A 21,413-nucleotide genomic window follows, 5' to 3' on the forward strand; every position below is an offset into this window, starting at 1 on the left:
TACAGTTTTTTTTCAATTGCTAAAACACAATTTTGCAAACTAATGTGGTTTTATCAGAATACTCTATAATTCACACAACCACACACCCAAACTGCAAAATATCTCATATATCCTGCAAAATGAAGCACTGCAACCAAAACTACATCTAGCATTATCAAAATCAAACTTTTGCACCACATGGCGCACACATGATTCATATTACCAGATTTTTGTCCCACTGTTGGGCATAATGAAAAGCACTCTCATCTTTAGTATGCTTTGCCATAATACTAAAATAGTTCAAATTGTAGAAAATTCGTCAGATTGTTCACATGCGCAGACCTTATCATGGTCATTGCATTTCTGTGCGTGATTTTTTTATTCTTATGTATGTGTGATATGTGTTTGTTGTGTTAAGGTTGTCTAAGCTACTGGATCCTAAAATTTCCTTCGGGATGAATAAAGTGTCTGTCTGAGATAATAATATATATATATATATATATATATATATATATATATATATATAAATAATATATAAAAAAAGAGAGGTGCTCACATGCGGTCTTTTTATAGTGCTTACTTCCTGATTTGAAGTGGTAACAATTAAGCATTGAGGTGTTGGGCCAGGTGGCGCATATGTTGGCCAATTAGCTCATGTAGTGTCATTTTGAATGGCAGTGTTTTGAAATGGCAAACGTGACTTGCTGTCAGATTGTTGTGTCTTATGCAGAGAACCGTGTTCAGTGCATTTAAAAAGTGCCATTTCGAATTGCAAAATGTGTGTAAAGCAGAAAATGTGTTTAGACTTTTGGAGACTTGAGAAGAGGTTTTGCTCTCTGTGTGTCAGTTTAAATAATTGTGCTATGCATGTCATTTTAGTGTGTAAGCAATTGGAAAACACTAACTCATAAAGAGAGCCGCAGAGAGCAGGCTTTTTTCACCTGCAGAGGGATCAACCGGAAGCCACGGCATCTTCAAAACCTACACCACACTCACACCCAGGGCTGGACTGGGATTGGTCAGACACATTCCCTGCAGACCGTCCTCTTGAAATAAGTGTGCATGCTGTGATATGAGCTGCCTAGTATTCTGCATTCATGTGATAGTTTTGGATCCTTCAAGAGGGGTCTCAAGACTTATCTGTTGATCTTACACTTAAATAATTAATTACTTCTTAGAGTTATGATTTGTATACTTATGGGATTTTTTTTTATTTTTTTTTATATTGTATTGTTATTACTATTTTTGCTTAATATTGGCTTAGCAACTTTAAAAACTGTTTACTGTTAATTTTAACTATTGTAAGATTCATATTTTGTCACTTTGGACACAAATGTCTGCTAAATACCATAACCATAACCCTTCTCAATGTAAGCTTTAACAGTTAGGTTACCTGACAGCCACTAACTTTAATGTTACTGCCAAACTGCTTGTTGTCATTATGACGTCACACACACACACACACACACACACACACACACACACACACACACACACGTCCCTTGCACTTTGGTGGTCGTTTGTCCATTTTAACATGAATGCTAAACTTCCAGCACAACTATTACAGCTCGTGTGTCAGGGCCGGAAGTAGGGAAGGGGGTTCCTGGATTTGATTGGGTCAGGCCAGTGCCAATAAAGAAAATTAACCAATGGGCCGCTGTCAGTTCTTTATGGCCCGGCCAAAAAAAAGGCCTATTTATATCGGCGATTCGGCCCAAAAGTGCGTTGGCCCACCAGGAAAATGCCCGGGTTGTCAGATGGCCAGTCCAGCCCTGCTCACACCATTATGCCTGCAGGCAATAATTCAACCAATTTGTTTTGCTTGTTAACCTAATACTACCCTTAAATCTTAATGACGCCTTTCAACAACAAGGCATTAGTGCAAAATGGATTGAACATACACACACCTTCTCTAACAAACGACAAAAAGCGAAAGAGACTACTGCTCAAACCTGGATTTCTCAAATAGACATAAGATTTAAGCAACACCTTTTTTTTCTTATAGTTCCCACGTTGTATGAGCGTATCTTCTCTCTCAAAGCTTCATTGGCTTTCAGATTATGCAAATCAATTGCCTGCTCAAACACAACTGATGTTGAAATGATTGTCATTCATCTTGTCTTGCTACAACATATCACACTTTCCAGAGTAGACTGGACAGTAATTGATATGAATTGAAAACGGCGGTATAAAGCGGCATCAACGAGGCTGTAAAACGCACCGGATACATTGACATTTTGTGCAAAGCGACGTACAAATGAGGTACAGTTCATAGACAGCCTGAAGCTGTGAGCGATAATTGTGGTGCTTGTTGATCTTTTATTTTAATTGGATGAGACATGCGAGACTCACGGTGGGGCCACATAGCAGGGGGACAAAGAACACAGCTGCCTTCTCTCTCATATGGAAAGGTATTGATTTATCACTTACAGGCAGTGAAAGTGTTTGTGCAACTTGGTTGTGTTAATGACTAGCAACTTAAATGAGGCTAACACAAGTCCTCCGAACAGAACGAGAAATAGCTGGTTTATTCCTACCCTCTAATACGACCAACAGGAGCTTCGTATCTAAACCAGAGAAGCAAACGGCAGCAGTTTGGTAATGTTTAGGCACAAAAACTACTTGGTTAAGTTTAGAAAAACGTCATGGTTCTGGGTTAAAATGAGACGCTTATTCACTCTGGGTTATGCATGTGAGGCAGAACATGACGTAGCTCCATTTCCGCTTCCATAAAATACAAACCGCTGTTTACTTTTATTTTCAAACGGGACACAAACCACAGTCTCCTAGATGTAAGTCCTGTGTTCGTTTGACCCATCCACCACCCTAACCTGCCTTCTTATGCAGAACTTGGTGCTCTTTTCTTGCTTTGCTCCGTCATAATTACTAAGGCCGCTAGAGAGTGCTAAAGAGTATAAACATAAATATAATTGGTATTTGCTGCTTAAACAAACAACCTATGGGAGCGTTTCTCAGTCAGTCTGGGTTAACATTAGAACAACTCTTAAAATGTATGAGAAACGACTTTATTTTAATGTTGGTCTAACAATAGAATTGTTCTGTATAGTACACCGGTTGCTGGAGTTTACATGTAGAGATGTTATAAAGCAATACTTTTACAATTTGCTGGGGGGGGTTTAAAAGGGAGCTACACTTTGTTTAGATGTGTGACATCATATAGTGTGTGTTTTGAAGTTCTTTATCTTTCTGTTTTGATCTCTTATTGGAGTCAGAAAATCTGCTGACATAGGAGGTGCAAATGCCACCCACCAGTGCTGAGTGCACTTAGTACACAGTCGCTTTCACATCAATAATTCAGCGTACGTCCATCCATCTAGTAGTTAAATCAAGCTGATATGTTATTGTCTTGGCTTCCCGCCATCTGGTAGACCCACACTTTTTTTTCGTGTCTACATTACATTACACACTGACAATAGTGGTTTTAGATTGATATAACTATTTATTTATGGAGTTATTTATGGGTGCGTTTTAACATCTGGCCTGGGCACATAGGTCAGTCTGAATAAATCAATAGAAGTGCTGCGCTCTTCTTGCTTTCACATTAGAAGATTTTTGAGAGAGAAATACAAATTTTCGTCACTGAGTACAAGAGTCACCATTTGATCAAGGGACATTTGAAGTTGCCCTTGCTACATATAGCTTTAATGTTTGTGAGTAGAGGTGATGTTTGTTCAAATGGAGGATATTTTGGAAAGCTGTTTTTTGTCTTTTGAATTTAGGCCACAGAAAGCTGCGAGGCGTAACTCATTATGATTAAGCACAGCGCTGTGATTCCTTGTGTAGTCTCTTACCAACAGTTGCTCTTGTGCTGTCAGCCTGAACATTAACACAATGAGACCAAGCCCTTGCCTTCATTGTATGCTGCTGGCACACCACAGAGCAGAAAAAAAATAGAGGCACTAAAAATATTAACATCTCTTTGGTGTCGGTGTCCTCTAGTTTGTTTTAATCTGGTCTAAATGTACAGTAGATTTATTCCACTGTAAATCACACTGGATAAAGGCATCAGTTAATAGATCTAGTGGGATTGACACTGCTTATTATCCCAAATACGTTTCTGGTGTTGTTTATTTTGTCGATCCCATGAAAAGACCAAAACCAACAATGTGTAAGTCTGTCACTAAGCCTCAAGCCCAATCATTCTCACTGCTAACGTAAAATCAGTGCACAAATGTATTGTTTCAGTTTTCTAAAAAATGGCTCAGTAATTTCCTAAACCAGCTATGTGACAAACATAGCAAATGTTACTCAAACAGAAGGAAATGTGCATTTGTTGGGGACTATATTTAGCGGCGGATTAATCCACATTTGGCGCTCTAGTATTTGTGGCAGCTCATTGATGTGTTTTTAACAACAATGGAGCTCTATTACATTTATGCTAAATCTTTACGTGTTTGAACAAAAATCTCAAAACCTCTTTAACCAATGCCTGATTCCAACAAGTCCTCCAAACCATACGATGATATACAGTAGGTTATTAATTCCTACCCTCTAATATGGCCCACAGGAGCGTTTTATAAAGTAGCGCCCGGTGGCAGCAAATACGACCCACAGCAGTGTTTTCCTTCCTCTTATCAAGGACAGAACGTAACAGTCCCCTGTTTTAAACAAGTTGTTTAATTTGTGAAACGGTCGCAGTTTGGTTACGTTTAGGCACAAAAACTAATATAGGAAAAGAACATGGTTTGGGTTAAAATAATCTGATACGTTACTTATCTTCGGGCTACGCACGTGATGCAGAACGTGATGTAGTTCCGTAAAAACATTTTTTAAACTCGCTGTTTAAAGGTGCTCTAACCGACAAGAAATCCTTCTTGTCGGTTATTGGCTGGAACTCTGTTTATGTTTGGTGGTGCAGGTCGGCGCAGTTTGTTTTTGTTGGCGTTTGTGGAGCCTGGGCTGTCTACAGAGACCGCGTTTTTTTTACAGTGTGTTCAGGGGACAGGCAGCTAGCAGATAGTGATGAGATGTTTGCTGTATGTGACAAAAAATGTAGCCTAAAAAACACGTGACATCGCTTAGAGCACCTTTTTAATTTTATTTATATATAGGGACACAAACGGTATCCTGTGTTCATTTGACCCATCTACCACCCCGACCTGTGGAATTTGTCGCTCCCATACTTTGTCTGAGCATTTTTCAGGGGAGGACAGTCTCTCAGGCTCGGATTAAGAAATATTCAAGAATATCAGGATTCGGCTATGAAAGACCACATTGGTTTCTATGCTGTGTTATTTCAGTGTTATCACGGTAAAGGGAAGTTGAGTGAGTGTGCTCTGCTCTGATGCACCGCGACGACTTTACTGAGTGACTGAAACCCTGAAACAGATGGTGAAGTGGGGGGGGGGTCAACAGTCATATCTGCGGATCCTTACGGAGTCTCTCTTTATTTCCATGACTTTTGGGCAGCTGTGGCATGAAGGTCAGAATAGCAGGCTTATTACCTAAAGGACCAGCTGAATGAGCTGCAGTCTGTCCTTCCCTCTTCTGCTTCCGTCCCTGCAGAGAGCCCTTGAGCAAGGCACTGAAGCTTGAACAGGCCCAGTCTAAATCGCTCAGTTAAAAAAAAAAAAAAAAAAAACTTTCGGATAGCAGATGCTGAAGTTCCAGATATGTTTTTGATGTAACAATGCATCGTGAATCGGTTAAAAATCACTAAAAATGTGTAAAGATTCCAACCGGTTGAGATAAAAAAATAAATAATAATAATTTATCGCAAACATTTTATAAATGGCCTAGGGCGTAATCTACTTTTGATTTCACTTGTTTGACTTTAGACGTCACTACGTCTTCTTCTCAGTTTATTTATTTGAAGAGTTTTTTTTCTATTTATTTAGTTATTTTTATGTGGGATTTGTTTTAAAAATCTAATTTGTATTAAGTTGTTATTTAAGATATATTACAGTAGCACGTTTGATAAGAGGACATATGTTGATTGCAGTTTATTTATCTATCTGTGTGATCTGATACGAGCTTTGTCTCCTAATAGGCTTTGCTGCACACACACAGGCAGCGGCTCTGACTGTGAACACTCTTTTATAGGAAGTCTTTGCTTAGGGGAGCTGTCACATGAATACAACTGCCTGCCTAATTGTTGATGTCTGATAACACATTTACACTGTAGGCGGTTTCCTACGGCAGCTAGAGTGAAGAATATGATTCATTTCCTCGAGAAACAACGGAATCTAAATTTATTTCATCATATTACGTATTATATGGCATAGTGATTAGTCATCCCTTATAACGCAAGTTCATAAACACAGAATCAATTTAAAGTGCTTTACATGAGGTTTAGAAACAATATTTATATGTAACGTCAAGATCATAATAGTTTAATTTCAGACTGCAGTTAAGACAGAAAAACAAAGGCATGTTGATCAGACTTTCTAGATCCTAACCAAGAGAGAGAAGTTTGTTTGACGCATACTAAAGGCACAGTTCACTCCCAACAATCTCACACCAATGTCTCTTTCCAGAATGATGACCTGGTTACTCCAGATAATCTAAATAATCTAATCTAAATCTAAATAATAATGTATTAATAATATGTCCAAAACAGCAGGCATTACGGCACTCAGGGACAGCTTTGATATACCAGACGTATATAATAAGATTTAACAGAACTATATATTATATCCAAACAAGCCTTAGTGATAAAGTTGAAGATTATATATATATATATATATATATATATATATATATATATATATATATATATATATATATATATATAAAAAATATTATTTATAAAAAAAAAAATTTTTAAACGTAGCGGTCTGCCATTTCCCTCTGGAAACAGCCAGTTGCCCCCAGAGTGGCGAGGACCTGTATTTGGACCGGGATGGCACGGTTCCGGCGGGTTGCCCTCTCTACTGGACCCAATTCAGTACATAGATCCAAGAGCTCAGCTTTAGGGAATTTAAATCGGCATATTAGCCAGTCATCGTCATGGTCCCTGAAGCCTCTTTTTCTCCTGATTCTTCCATTAGCGTAGTCCTCCTGCAGGGCCAGCAGTGCCATGCAGCATTACGCACAGGTTCACCGCAGTATTTCTATGTTTACTACAATTTGTGATTGTTAACACCTTGCCAAAATCACAGCATTAACTAGTGGTATCCCCCACCCCACCCCGAGATACAATTTGAAGACGAAAGAAAGTGTAATAGGCACACACACTTTTCTTCATGCAGGAATTGTCACGAACAGTATTAAAGTTGGACTGATAACGGGTAACGATTACGCGAGAGCTTAACGGCTGTATTTCCAGACTTTGACATTTGATGATATATGCACAGTATTAAAGACAGATATTTAGTTATTTAGGCTACGCTGTGTTCTGCCGTTATCTAATGCTAGGGTATTTCAATGTTATCCTGTATTCCATGCAGTCGGGCCATCTCCTCCTCCTGCGCTCCGTAGCGGACAATGTGACGGCGAGACAGCGCCGATTAAACATTAAGAACACATTTTTATTTAGGATTTGAGTTGGAGGTATTTATTGAACAATTATCACTCAGTACAAGCGCAAATAGCACTGCTGGATTTAATCTTCATGATAACATGGATGATATGGAGTGAAAAAATTTGCATGAGGCATCAATACTTGAAAATATTACGAGTAATCGTTATTCCCTTTTACTTTCTGCAGTCTGACTTTAGTTCACCACCTCACCAACTGTGTCGCCAATTCCTATTTTGTCTCCAAAATGTGCGTGCGCACGGGTCAGAGTTTGCGTGGAGGACCGCACATTCTCCCGTCAAGTTTGTTTTTTATAAATCACAACCTTTGCATGGGAGGTGGCGTACGCACATTTTCAGCCCCGTTTTGTGCGTACGCCACGTTTATAAATGAGACCCCTGGTTGTGAGCAGTCTCATGTTGGAGCTATTTTCTTTCTCCCAAACTACACCTACCAACCGTATCACCACGCATAAGGAAGCATACTGATGGACGAGAAAGAAAATAGTTCCTATATGAAACTGCTCACAACCAGGTCTGTGGATTATCTTGAGTAACCGGTCATGATTTCTGGAAAGAGACATTGTTGAGTTTTCAAATTATGGCATGGATACCCGACCCGAGCCCGACGGTACCCGGTTCGGACAGATATTTAGAAATTATGGTCGGGTTCGAGTCGGGCTCGGTCACATCAGCACGATAAGGCATTTGTTGTAAAATGGTGCTGCGGCTCCTTTAAGAGAGCTCAGTGCGTGTGTAAAGTGGGCAGAGGAGAGATAAAGAGGAAGCAGACGTGTAGATGCGACTGGCGCAGAGTTGGTGGAATAAGTTTTTAAGTTTTGTACACAGTGTGTGCGGTGTCCGAGATAAACCCCAGACTGAAAGCCAAGTTCATTCATCTGCTCACCAGAAACGGGATTTTAACCCCGACGTTATATAACGTCGGCCCTGGAGGTAACGAGTCTCCCCTGGTTTTCTGATCACAGTCGGAATCGAAGCAAGCAGGAAAGGTTAACACATTGAACATTTTAAATTAAACAGAAAATCACACTTAAACTATCTATAATAGCTTTTGTTCATAATGCCATTAACAACCATGATCAGCCGTTGATAGAAGTTGGAGGTGTGCAGCTTGTTACAGCTCTTAACGGCTCGCTGCGGCTGCTCCGTCTTGTTCCATCACTACATGCAATATTTCTAACGGTTTGAATTCATTATGATTATGTATGGCGGACTCCGCAATAAAAACTATCCTACATAGAGAGATAATTACACAATGGTAATATTTTATGGCCATTACTGAAAAAATACTGATCATAAATATTGTGTCCAAATCTGGGTTTGAGTTCATATTTAGGATTATAACTTTAAAGGGCTACCCTGTAAAGGAAACTCATTTTGGCCACTCGTGTCTATGCTCTAATTCTTTCTGTCAAAACTCACGATCACAGGTGATGGTTAGTTAGTTTTCCCTTAGCCTCAACTTCCTCTCCACCGTGAAGGTCCAGTAGAGTCCATGGGTGCATCCCAAGTCTCTCATTTGATATCTCCTCGCTCCTCACCCACTTTTGTGAAGGCCGTCTCAAAGCACTTATTCCTGCCCCGAGGAGCGAGGATGGAGGAGGATCTCTGAGGAGCCGTGAGCGAAGATACATGACAGCAGCCTTCCTGGAAGCCGTGCAGCTGAAAGCCATTTCTAACCCCGCAACCCCCATAGAGCCGACAAATTCACAATGACGCTTCAGAGGAAAGGACGTCTCATCCCGCTGAAAATCCATTTCCACGTTTCCTCTCTCCTCGCGGCTCTCCCATGCTTCCTCGGTTTGACGGACTAAGACTACGAGAAAGGGAAGCAAGTGAAGGAAACGTGGATGCAATTAAACAACCTTGGACAAACCCCATGGATTTGCACACACTGCACCAATCTACAATAAAACTGTTAGTATACAGGAATGTTACCATGAAATAAATGCATATTTACGCTTTCCCCTTCCTGTTGTCTGGCAGCAATAGAGACCAGATGGTGTTTAACACAATAGCACTGCATTAAAATTAAGATATATCTTGGCAACATAGTATATATCTAGAATAACCCTACAGACACAGAAACTCACTAAAATTATCACCTACAGCTCTGAAATGTATATCATGGTGGTTGATGGATTCAGTGTTAAGTGTTTTCTCTCCAGTGACGACGTGGCGCCGCAGGCTTAAATCTGACTCATGAGTCTTTGCTGTCACCAGTCTTCCACGCAAGCCCTCCTCATCCTCCTTGACATCGTCATCACTGACTGTGTAGTGTCTACTGAAGTGAAACGTTTCAACGATGAGGCTGAGATACAAACTAGAGGTCAAGCGTGAAATCTTGTCACGGGGGGAAAAAAACTTTAACTCTTTGCTGCCAAAATGCAGCGAGCAGCCCTGACAGCTCAAGGGACAATCCATACGTGTTCATATGTGTCATTTTCGACAGGAAAAGGGTTACGATGAGCAGGAAAGGGTTAAACAAACTTTTCAAGTTTAAAAAGGTCCAAAGGGGGGTGTGTGTGTGTGTGTGTGTGTGTAGCATGGTCATAGCTTTTACAAAAGTGGCAGAAAGAGTTAATGCATTTAGGGGGGAAACAAATGTGAAGAAAGTTATCTATCTAGATAGTTGTAGCATTTTCTGATTAAGACGTGGGATATTCTGGTATTATTCGGGTTTTAGAGGCATTCTTTGGACATGTATGCAGCGCATTCGGAATATGCGTCTCAATCTGGGTTTTTACCGCAGTTTACAGCTTCATAGCTGTTTACGGCTTACGGTCAGCTCTGTGCGTTGCTATGGTTGCTGTGGTTGCTGTACACAAACCAACCAGCCAACAGTTTGCAAGGCAGCAGACCTGATAAGGAGAAACACAGCTACCTTTAAACATTATCAAAGACTTGGATATCAATGGGTTTTTGGATATGCCCAGACCTTTTCAAGAAGCTGGTTGAAGGAATGAAAGAGGGACGCTGTGTTCACACGGTCCAACAAGTCCGCCACCGCTGGAAAACTTTGAAAACGGGAATATTCACTTTCATTAGCCATGTAAACAGCTTAGTCGGAATATCGTCTTTTTCAGAATAAGGGCAAAAAACGGAATATTATGTGCATGTAAACGTAGTCTATGAGGACATATTCCCTTGTCTTGTTGACAATATTGTAATTTATTTTCTACAATTACACACACTCCACAAAGAATAATAGCCCTTAATAAGAGTGTGCCCTTTCAGAAACTTAGATGCCACACGTCCAAGCATCCTTCTGACATTTTTGTTTAGTTTAGTAGAACATTTCCACTAATCCAGATATTTTTCCATGTTTAAATAATTCACCAGTTCTATTAAATGTTTTATTAAATATTGACATTTGTATTCATTAAACAACTGTTTTAATTGCAGTTGTTTTACATGATGGTCTAAAAGCTGATTTTCTCTACTGCGCCAGACATGAATTTTGGTGGGAACATTTTTATCAATTTCTTTCAATAATGTATTTCAGAATTTCCTGCTAAACGTTCAAGGACACTGCATCTGAAAAACTTGTTTAACTTTAAATTCTAACATTGTAAGTGCAATTCAGATCCTCATACTTTATATCCAGAATGTGCTCACTGATAGCTACAGCTGAACCTAAAACCTTTCCACTACCACAACTGCCCTCAGTTTGGGGTTTCCCATGCTAAAAATATAAGAGCTCACTTACTTTATCAGAGCTGTTTTGAACATTTTGGTGCCTTAAGTTTGAATTTAAATAAACTACGCACAAAAAGTAAGGAAATTTGTGTTTGGTCGATTATTTCTTTGTTGTTGTAATGTAATAGCCTGGTCCTACCAGACTCTCGTACATTTCATTTGTACAGAGAGTCTGGCTACTCTCCATTAACAAGTGTTAACTTCCTTGAAGGCGGGTACTCTGTTGAAGTTTAAAACTATTGGATCTGCCCAGAGCCACTCTGGATCTGCCATAACCAATCGCTAACATTTGGTCGTGACGTCGGCTTAGCTAACTCCATTACCATTAACGGCGCAAGCTGGAAAATCAAACTGTTCCCGAACCCCGTGGGGAGGAGGGCCACAACATCATGGTCACCAGCAAAACTCAGCAAAGACTGTTCTTGCTCGGGCTTTAACTTCTAGATATTCGACAGCGTTGCCACAACGGACCGAACGGCTTCGCTCGCAAAAACCCCAAAAACCCGAGAATGAAACCGCAAACCCAGACATAGTACTGAAGGAAAATAAAAATTGAACAGAAGTACATAGGAGGGTGGAGCCAGGCTAGTAATGTAATGCTTCTTGGCAACATTGGAAAGCCTGATTGTTTCCCTTTTAAATTGTGGAACATGCATGTGGATTGCGCCCATGAAAAATCTTCTCTGACAATGCCAAACAGCTTTTCTTTGTTGACTCTTGTTTGATGTTGTTTGGTGGATTGGTTGATTGAAGTCTGAAGTAACAAGACATATTGACAATTTCACAATTTATTCATTTAACAAACCAGAGCGTCACTAGCACGTGGAAAAAACATACACAGCCACAACAGTCTGGCACCTCCTCCTCATGCTGGTCACACACTGCTGTGTGATGGCATCCCATTCTTCAACCAGCATTTGTTGCAAGTCAGCCAACGTGGTTGTGTTGGTCACTCTGGCATGAACAGCTCGTCTAAGCTGATCCCACAAGTGTTCAATGGGGTTGAGGTCAGGACTGCTGGCAGGCCATTTCATCATCTCCACTCCCAAATTCTGGAGGTCGTCTGATAAACCCCGCCCTGTGGGGGCGAGCGTGGTCATCTTGGAGGATAGAGTTTGGACCCAGACTGTGGAGATATGGGATTGCCACTGGTTGCAGAATCAGGCACCTGATTGTCAGCACCTGGGGGTACCAGAAGCTCAAAACAAGAGTCACTAGCAACAGCAAAGAAAAGCTGTTTGGCATTGACAGAGACCATATGGCATATTTTTCATGGGCACAACCCACATACTCGGCTCTGCTGCTCATCCCACAAATGCATGTTCCTTACAAATGTGGTACCATTTAAAAGGGAAATAATCAGGCTTTCCAATGGTTTAAGATGTATTGGCAAGAATCATCGTTACAACAAAGAAATAATCTACCAAACAACACAAATTTCCTTACTTTTTGTGCGTAGTTAAAGTGCAATCTAGTTTTCCATCATTATACAAACGTACAGTACACAACATGGGCTTAAACCTAGTTAGGCAGCTTAGATGTGTTTTACAACTCGTCAGCTATTAAGATATAATGTGCTTGTTTTCATATAATCTGTAAAGTGGCCTATAGTGTTATCTATGCAGAGAGGATTCCACTGTTAATCTGCTGCAAAAAGGTCTAGAGAGGATGGTGTGTGTGTGGAGGGGGGGGATGAGATGTCGTAGGTGTAACTAATTGCATTAATTGGTGCTTTGCAATAATTGCTGGAACGGTCGTGATTAACTTTTATTTATTCCACCTGTGCTTTTCCTGCTGTGACACTTAGAAAGCCATGTCTTCACTCCATACAGCACACTAATTGTAAACGGTATGAACTTCATGATACTCTTTACAAGACAAATACGCTGTAGTTTCACAAGTAGGAGGATGGGATTTCCAACTTTTCAAACATCGCTGGAATGCAGCAGGTATCTGGTGGCATGTCTACTGCTGCTTCTTGGACTTTCTTGTACTTAGTTTTCCTTGGTCTGGACTTCTAGTCTGGAGATCTTACACTTAAAGTTCGCAGAGGCTCAGCAGGCCTATACCGCCCGATGCTTGTTCCTCGGTCAACTTCTGCTGTAATATGTAATCCAGTCAACGGTAAACTCAAGGCAACGCAATCTTCCCACAAAGCTCATTTGATGGCGGCCAGCAGCCACTGGTGCGCATCACTGCTGAGTGAAGCAGCAGCAAGAAAACACATGAGGAAAGAAGTTGAAAATACTTATTCATTAGCATTTCTGAGGCTCAGACATGAGCTGACATGAACTCTTTTTTTGATTTATTTTGTTCTCTACTGTATTTATAAAGAACCTTTTATTGTGTTTTTATCAAAGTTTAGAAAGACGTAAGTTGCACAAAACTCTCGTTCTTGACGACCTTACATTTCCAATCATTGCAATGCGATGTCTGCGTTATTACAACATTTTGGAGGGGCTCGGCTTTAAACTCTGTAGGACAACGTGTCTGTCTGTCTAACAATCCTCTCCTGGGAAAAGTAAGTCATGCATTTTACAGTTTCTGGGTTGTCTGGGAGACGATAGATTTTTGAACTGAGGGGACGGATGGATGGAAACGTGCGCATGCATACAATGCAAATTGCTGTAAGGTGAAAATATGTGATGGGTGATATTGAATTCAAATCCTGACTTTATCTCCTTTTTTTTAGATTTCTTGCAATGGAAATATAATAGAAGTGTCCACCCATCTTTTCTTACAGCCCAGCCGACACGCCAGCCCTATCGTACCTCACCTGTCTACCATTTAACATTTGAAACGTCTTTACGTTAATGGTGTAACAATTATTGACAACTGACCCCTTATGAACTGTGTTTATTCCTCATGAGCCTTCAAATCAGTTTGCTTCCTGTTAGGAAGTGATTTTGCATATTACAGCATAACACAGCTCCATTGTCTCTACATTATCAACATTACCCAATTAGCATTGAGTTAGTGATTGGCAGGTCACAGAGTGAGTTACTTTTTTAAAGATGTTTTTGGGACATTTTGGTTACATATAACTTTTGTTTAAGTTTCTATATTTCCACATGTGGTTAAAGACCTGCTCCACATTAAAATATATTGTTATATAAATGCTTTTCAAACAGCAGTTTTATGTAACCTGACCTGACTAAAAAACAGTGTGTATCTCCCTCCAGGCTGTTGCAGTAAATACAAGTGTTGGCTTTTAGTCATCTTGCCTGATAGATTTCACAAAATTCTGCTACTCTTTACCAAACACTTTCAGATTCAGGGCCAGATGTACGTACATTTGCAAATGTAGCGTTATCAGCGCCATGGCCAACCCGCAGAAAGCGCACGCTGTGATACTTCAGCTTAGGTTGTATTTACTAAACCTGCAGTTCATCGGGTAATCAGCGCCTTTCTCTACCCACTATACTGTAAATTGCGCTGTAGCAAAGTGTTAAGTACTTGTGCTATGATACAGCTGAGTGCAGACTGCGATATTCCCACTGCTGATGCTATGACTGTTTGAAATGATCCTGATGCCAATATTTGTAATGTAGCGAGGAGTTTAACAACTGCTGGAATGGAATGTGAACGCTGAGTCGGAGATTCAATGTCATCTTTGATTTCTTCCAGTAACTGTAATATTGCATGGCTCCTTAATCTGTAACGCTTAATGATTTGTGTTCACTCAACTGTCTTAATTCTGCACATAATTCTGTTGCTGTAGTCCTATTTACTATTTCATTATTTCATCCATGCGTGGCGCAGCGGATCCGTGCGCACTGTCACCTGCCGTGGAGACGCCGGCCTCACTAACCTCTCCTCCTCTGAGTCGGGTCTCCCTCGCGCTGGACTCAGTTTCACTGACCCTACTAACACTTAGAAAATAAATAAATGGCATTACATCAGTGAGTTCAAACTGGTTATTGTGCGTAATTTGGCACTGAGATGCATGTTGTTCTGTAACTTGTGTGGCGCTGCCACTATTCTCTTGATTTCCACTTCGACATTAGACATTTTTTTGAGTGAAAGAGACGTTACATTTAGCATATATCACCACAGGTAACAAGCTAACCATCGCAAAGTGTTGTGCTAATGCTGGGAACAGGCACATTGTATCTTTATAGTTGTATCCATATGATGTGACAGCTTTAGGTTAATATTTCACCAGGTCCGAGGGCTAGAGGGATGTGTTAAATAGACCCCATAAAGTTATGCTACAACTGATTTTGATACTGTATGGATGGTAGCTACAGGACATGCATTGAATTCATAAGATTTAACAATACAGTGTTAGGGACAGATCAGATGGCCAGAGACTTGAGACTCGACTTGGACTTCCAAAAAATGACTTGTGAACATCTCTGGCGCAAAAGTGCATTCAGCTCAGTTAATTTGGTTTGGCAGGTGACTGTCGGGGGAAGTGTGGGCACAACGTCCTGCCAAAGATGAATCCTGATCTGTTATTCGCATTTAGGATAAATACTTGATGTTGGTGTTGTTGGTAATGCACCAACATTCTGTTCAGCTGCCACTTCTGGCTGGTGGTTTTGTGCCATGTCTGTGTACATGTTTGAATGTGTGTGTGTGTTGTCTTGATGACAGGCAGCCTCGCCTCATGCCAGGGGATAAAGGGCCTCAGTCTGTGTGGGAGGATTTGGAAGAGTGATTGGCAGGAGGGGAATCTGTCCACTGGGAGCGATTTCAAATACTGCTGATCTAATTATTGCCGGGTGACTAAAGAAGTGGCTGATATAGTTTGATCAAGGCTACAAGTCCTCTTCATACGTAACCTACAAAAACCTACTTCTTGATCTGCCACCTCCTATGGTTAATACTGTCTCTCTAAATCCAGAGATGTATAAAAGCGTGCTGCAGGAAATGCGTTAATCCTGCTGGTGTTTACATGGTTGTGGTCTCTGTGGCATCTAAATATTCCTCATGTGCCACTGATGTAACCAGACTGCACTGTTTACATGAGTCTGTGTTACTGCTGATCTCACAGGCTTACTTTTCAGGCTTATGCAAACACACACACACACACACACACACACACACACACACACACACACACATGCTGATGATGTTAATATTGAAATGTGGAGGAGGTTTTGTGGAGTCTCAGTGTGTTCTCTGCAGGATTTATGTGGCTCACACACTATTAGTTCATCTGCTTCTCCTGGGTTAAAACACACACACACACACACACACACACACACACACACACACACACTGGTTTAAGCAGCTTATCTTGACCGTGTATTCATCTATCAATCATAACCTTGACTTTCCTCCTGTGTATCAGCTTGAAATACTCCCCCTCAGATTTCAGATCAAACCATTTCTTTTCTACTTCATCGGTTCTGCGCAGTTCTCCGGATACAGTGTTCACTGCATGAGTAATTGCATTCCATGCCTCAGTTTTAATCAGACGTAGACTTTTCTTAGGGACTTTCTTAAGAAGATATTTAAGAGAAAACTTAAGAACATATTGGTGAATGAGGCCCAATGGGTCTCTCTTGCCCTGGTATAAAACTTAATACTATCCCTCCATATATGTAAACTTCACTTGGTGGCTCAGGCTGCCTCGTACCTTAAAAACAAAAGCACTAACCAATACTCAAAGCAACTAAAGTAATTATACTGATGTCATCAAACTTACTCAGCTGTATAACTTAAACAAAACAACAAATGGCTTCAACATTTACCACATAAACGCGCAAGTACCCATCGACACACAAGCTAAAAATCCCGCAGCCGTGTTTTTTCAGGACTTTGGTGAGAATTCTGGGCATTGAATCCAGATCCTTAGCTCGTAAGTACAGTATGTTAATATTACTAATAATAAATAAGTTTTTGAAATAGAATCAATCTGTGTTTTTCACTTCTTTAAAGGCTGCGTGAGTTCATTTACTGATTGAAATGGACAGCAATTATTTCCTTCCACCAGTTTGGGCAAATCCACACTGCTATTATAATAATTTTGTCTTTCAGAGTTTAAGATCCTTCTGAAAGGAGACCGTCTTCCCTGAAATGTTGTCACAATATTTAAGGTTGATATCAGCATGAAACCTGGCTTTGTGCAGATTGAACTGGAAACTTGTTCCTCTTCCTCTACAGGTTGACGGACGGCATCCAACCTGTAACTTCCTGTTGGAGGTGGAGAGAGACCAGGCGGAGTGTCTGAGGCAGCTGAGGGAGGAGGACGCTGCCGGCAGCCATAAAGGTCACAATCTTTGACAAACATTCGCTAAACTACAGTTAAACCAAACTTCAATTCATCTAGAAACAAAGAGAGAACTTTCTGGATCTTAAAACGGAAAACCTGGAGCACAAGTCTCAAGTCTGCCGACTGAAAGCTGATGTCATGTATACATACAGTTTGTACAAAGTACATGTATTCATACCTCTGCCATGTGAAGACATGAGCAGCTTACATGTCCAAGTTTAATCCTGTCCTGGACTAAATCTGGATATGAGACGCACCTGATTTGACCACTGGAGTTTACTAATCAGATTATATCTCATTTCAGATCAGAAAACTCTTTTATGAGTCTTTTTTTGTTTTATGGTTCTATTTGGCAAAATGGGGTCATGGCTTTTATCTACAAAGCCTTTAAAGTCATTTGAAAGGGAATTTAACAGTTCATTTTAACTTAACTGTTGTCATAGTTGAGTGTTACTGTAGTCAAAATTGCACCTCAGTGGTGGTAAATGAGGGAGTGCTCTTTCATGTTCCCCACCCAGATTTCTTTATCCTGTTGGTCTGGGGATTGAACTGACGACCTCCAGGTCACAAGCTCTCTTCTCTAACCTTTAGGCCACCACTGCCTATCTATCTGCATTTATCTACCTCTAAAATGCACATGCAATAATGTCATGTACATACTCTAAAGCCACTTTTCACACAGCCTATTCAAGACGGGAATGTTGTGCTGTTATTCCACCTTGCCGGTATGTATGAAAGGTAGAAATACAGAATGGGGGAACAGAGTTGTTCCACCGTTAAGCTGGCAGCGGAGGTAGAAACGGAGTCGAATCAAGGTTTGTGTAAAACGGACAGCCAGTATGGTGGGACTACACACTTAACATCATCGACACGCTGACTCTCTTTTGCGTTTGTAATGCCAGCTTGCTATCTGATATCAGACACTGGGGCTGCATTATTCTGGCGTCTTTTGGTTTAGTGTTAAAAAGCAAAGCCTGCGTAATGGCGGATCTTCTTTACGGCAGTGTTACAGAATCTCTGTGTTAATGAGGCAAGTCTCTAATTGGGGCTCTTATCTCTGAAGTGAAAGGCCCATGGAAAACACATTCATTCTAATATTATTTTTATCTGTGACTGTGTGATGTGAGCTCTGGGCACTGACTCCCCCCTCCACCCCCACCCCGGCTGTGTTAATTAAATACACAAAGTAAAGCAAAATAATAACAGTGCTCTAATTAGGGGAGCAGTTTTTTCATTCATCTGGTTGAGGCTCTCAGGATTCCGTCTGACACTGCAGCCCCGGTGATAAACCACTTTACATGTCGCTGGCTCAGCCCCAGTGGGAATCAAACTGACAACCCCACAGTGTCCCAGCAGCACACTGGGATCGGGTTGAGAGTCAAGCTCAGGTTTCTACCAAAGCGGTTAAAGTGTTTTGCGGTAAGTCAGGATCAGTGGTGTAGTGTAATGTATTGTAGTGGGTATACTGTACTGTATATAAATACATTGGCCTATATATGGCCAGAATCTGCCTTTGGGGGAGGGGGGCATATCATAGTGGGGGGGTCTGGCTGTCCTCCCCCAGGGTTATTTTGAGCGTCGAAGACTTCATTTCCTGCATTCAGATAACTTTTTCATCACCAATTTGCGGTGGAAATACCTTTTTGTTTAGCCTATGTGAAGAAGAAAAACACAGATGACAATTCAAAAGATATCAAAAATATAATGGAAAGTATGTTGTTGCGTGTCATTGGCAGAGTAAAAATAAATCGCTATTTTATACCACTAACAAGGCTCAAAATAGCACCACACTTCAATGGTAGCATAATGATGGTCCCTACATGTAAACCAAAGCATTGAGAACTTTGTAAGTGTACAGACAGTTTATTAAAAAGCGAGATTATAAAGACAGTAGCATTCATGTTTACATGCAGGCGCCATCTTGGAACAGTCATGAGCAGTCGAACGATGCCGTGTGACCAGTAACCAGTAACATAGCTCATATTCGTGATTGTCCTTTAAATGAGCCGGGTAAAGAGCACTGTGAGGTGCCCGTTGTTTTAGCGGCCGTTGCATTTGAGTTTAGCCGGCAAAAGGTGATCGTCATGTGATGGCGACAGTTAAGACGAAGATTAGCGTTTGTGTTCCCTTAAATCCAGGGACACGAACTCATCTCCTGGGTGAACTCTTATGTTTTCCCTGGGACATGAATGCCGCTCCCCTGCTTGAAAGCGGCATCCATAAATACTACAAAACTATAAGAAAGAAAAAAGTATGTACAATACATTTGTTTCAAAATGAAAGCTGTACAGTTTTGTGCAGGAATGTGCAAAGTTCACAGTATGAAGTTTAGAGAATATGTGCAATGTCAAGAGATAATAGTCCAAAAGATGTACGTTAATGTACACATAGAGACAGATGTGGAGGCTTCGTGTTAATGTCATGGTCAGGAATGAATCTTGAAACTAAATTTTTAAGGTGTGTCCAGAAAAAATGTAAATATGAACATTTGCAATTCTGTGATACTAAAGCAAACTCCGTCTGCTGATTAGGATCATTTGACATACAAATGAGCAGGGCTGCACAGAATCTGCAGACGCAGTATTCTGCAGAATTCATTCAGATTTTCCACAATTTTCCACAGATTTTAAACCAATTAATAAAATAAAACTCACAATGTTTAAACATCTCCATCCCAAAATGGAAAAACAGCTCGCTAAATCACGACGCAGTAGCACATTCAGAACAAGAGTGTAAAAGCTATCTATCTATCTATCTATCTATCTATCTATCTATCTATCTATCTATGATGTCAAGCTAAGAGTCTTTCAAGATGCTTTTTAATATTTTATTGTTATGGGATTTATCGGCATCGAGGTCATGATCCCTCACTGGTTTCCCACCACTGAACACCATCCAGGTAATATGTATATATGATATAAAAAATTTGGGATGTAATGAAATAAAAATGGAGTTTGTATGCCAAAGATGCATGCAAACGTTTGATGCACTACAGAAAACGGCTCTGCTGTTGAAGAAGGATGTTGCAATAAGTCCGTTTGTTTAACTGACTGCATGAAATCCAAGTAGGGCGACGCTGGAAAAGGGCACAGTCAGTCCTCAAGTCAGCCTTCACATAGTAAATAAAGAATTGAAAGGAGAGGATTTCCCTTCAGATGTGTGCTGCTGTGCATTTGTTGGCTCGTTGCCTCTGATGTGTTTCTGTGAAAGCGAACAGAGAAAGGATGGATCACTTAACGGGTAAATGGACAGTTCTTCATGCACTGATGAGTTCGTATCTGCATTTTTTACCCCAAAGACATCTGTTCTCGTACTCTGTCCCCTCTCCCCCTCTTCTGTCCTCTCTTGCCCTCTCAGTGTCTCTGTTATTTCCTCCCTTCCTTTTTCAAACCCCCTTCTTTCCTCTTTCTCTTTGTGTTCCTGTCTTTTCGCTTGTCTTTTGTTCTCCCTTTCTTTGGTTTTCCCCTCATGTTCTTTCCCTCTTTTTAGAACGGCACTTCCACTCGCTCTCCTTCTCTGTGTAGTCAGTGTTAGGTCAGTCGATTTACAGTGCGGTCGAGACCAGAATAAGCTTCAGTTCCTACATTAGAAACAAAGGTCAGAGCAATTTTACATCAGATGGAAAAAATGATCTTGTGTCCTTAGGCTTTTACATTTTTGTCGTGCAGGTACAGTACCGAGGGGACAAAGGAAAGTTGGCGTGAAGGTCAGAGAAAGAAGTATCAGAGGGAAGAAAGGAAGAAGAGAATAAATTAAAGGACATACAGGCCAAATGGAAAGCAATGAAGGAAAAAAGAGAACAGACAAATAAAATGATAAAGGAAGAAAGGTAGCAAAGTAGAAAAGGGATAAATGTCCATAAATCCACTTAGAAGTCAGATAAAAGGCGTCATATCTTATAACCTTCGGTCTTGCCCATAGTGATCAGAACGTTGTTTGTACATGCATGTATGGTTACAGGAAAGTAGCTGACTTTCCATGGTGTAGGTTCGTCAAAAAGTAAAGAGATACG

General features: G+C 40.6%; 1 protein-coding gene across 1 annotated transcript in view; it reads left to right on the top strand.

The window, feature by feature from the left end:
• Nucleotides 1-21,413, top strand: part of vipr2 (vasoactive intestinal peptide receptor 2) — a 66,949-nt gene that overhangs the window by 15,222 nt on the left and 30,314 nt on the right. Inside the window, exon 2 of the mRNA XM_078263756.1 lies at nucleotides 17,293-17,398. Within this exon, the coding sequence (XP_078119882.1) occupies nucleotides 17,293-17,398 (106 nt within the window). The remainder of the gene's footprint in view (nucleotides 1-17,292; nucleotides 17,399-21,413) is intronic.

This window comes from Sander vitreus, chromosome 12, assembly GCF_031162955.1.
Source record: "Sander vitreus isolate 19-12246 chromosome 12, sanVit1, whole genome shotgun sequence".
NCBI classification, from domain to species: domain Eukaryota; kingdom Metazoa; phylum Chordata; class Actinopteri; order Perciformes; family Percidae; genus Sander; species Sander vitreus.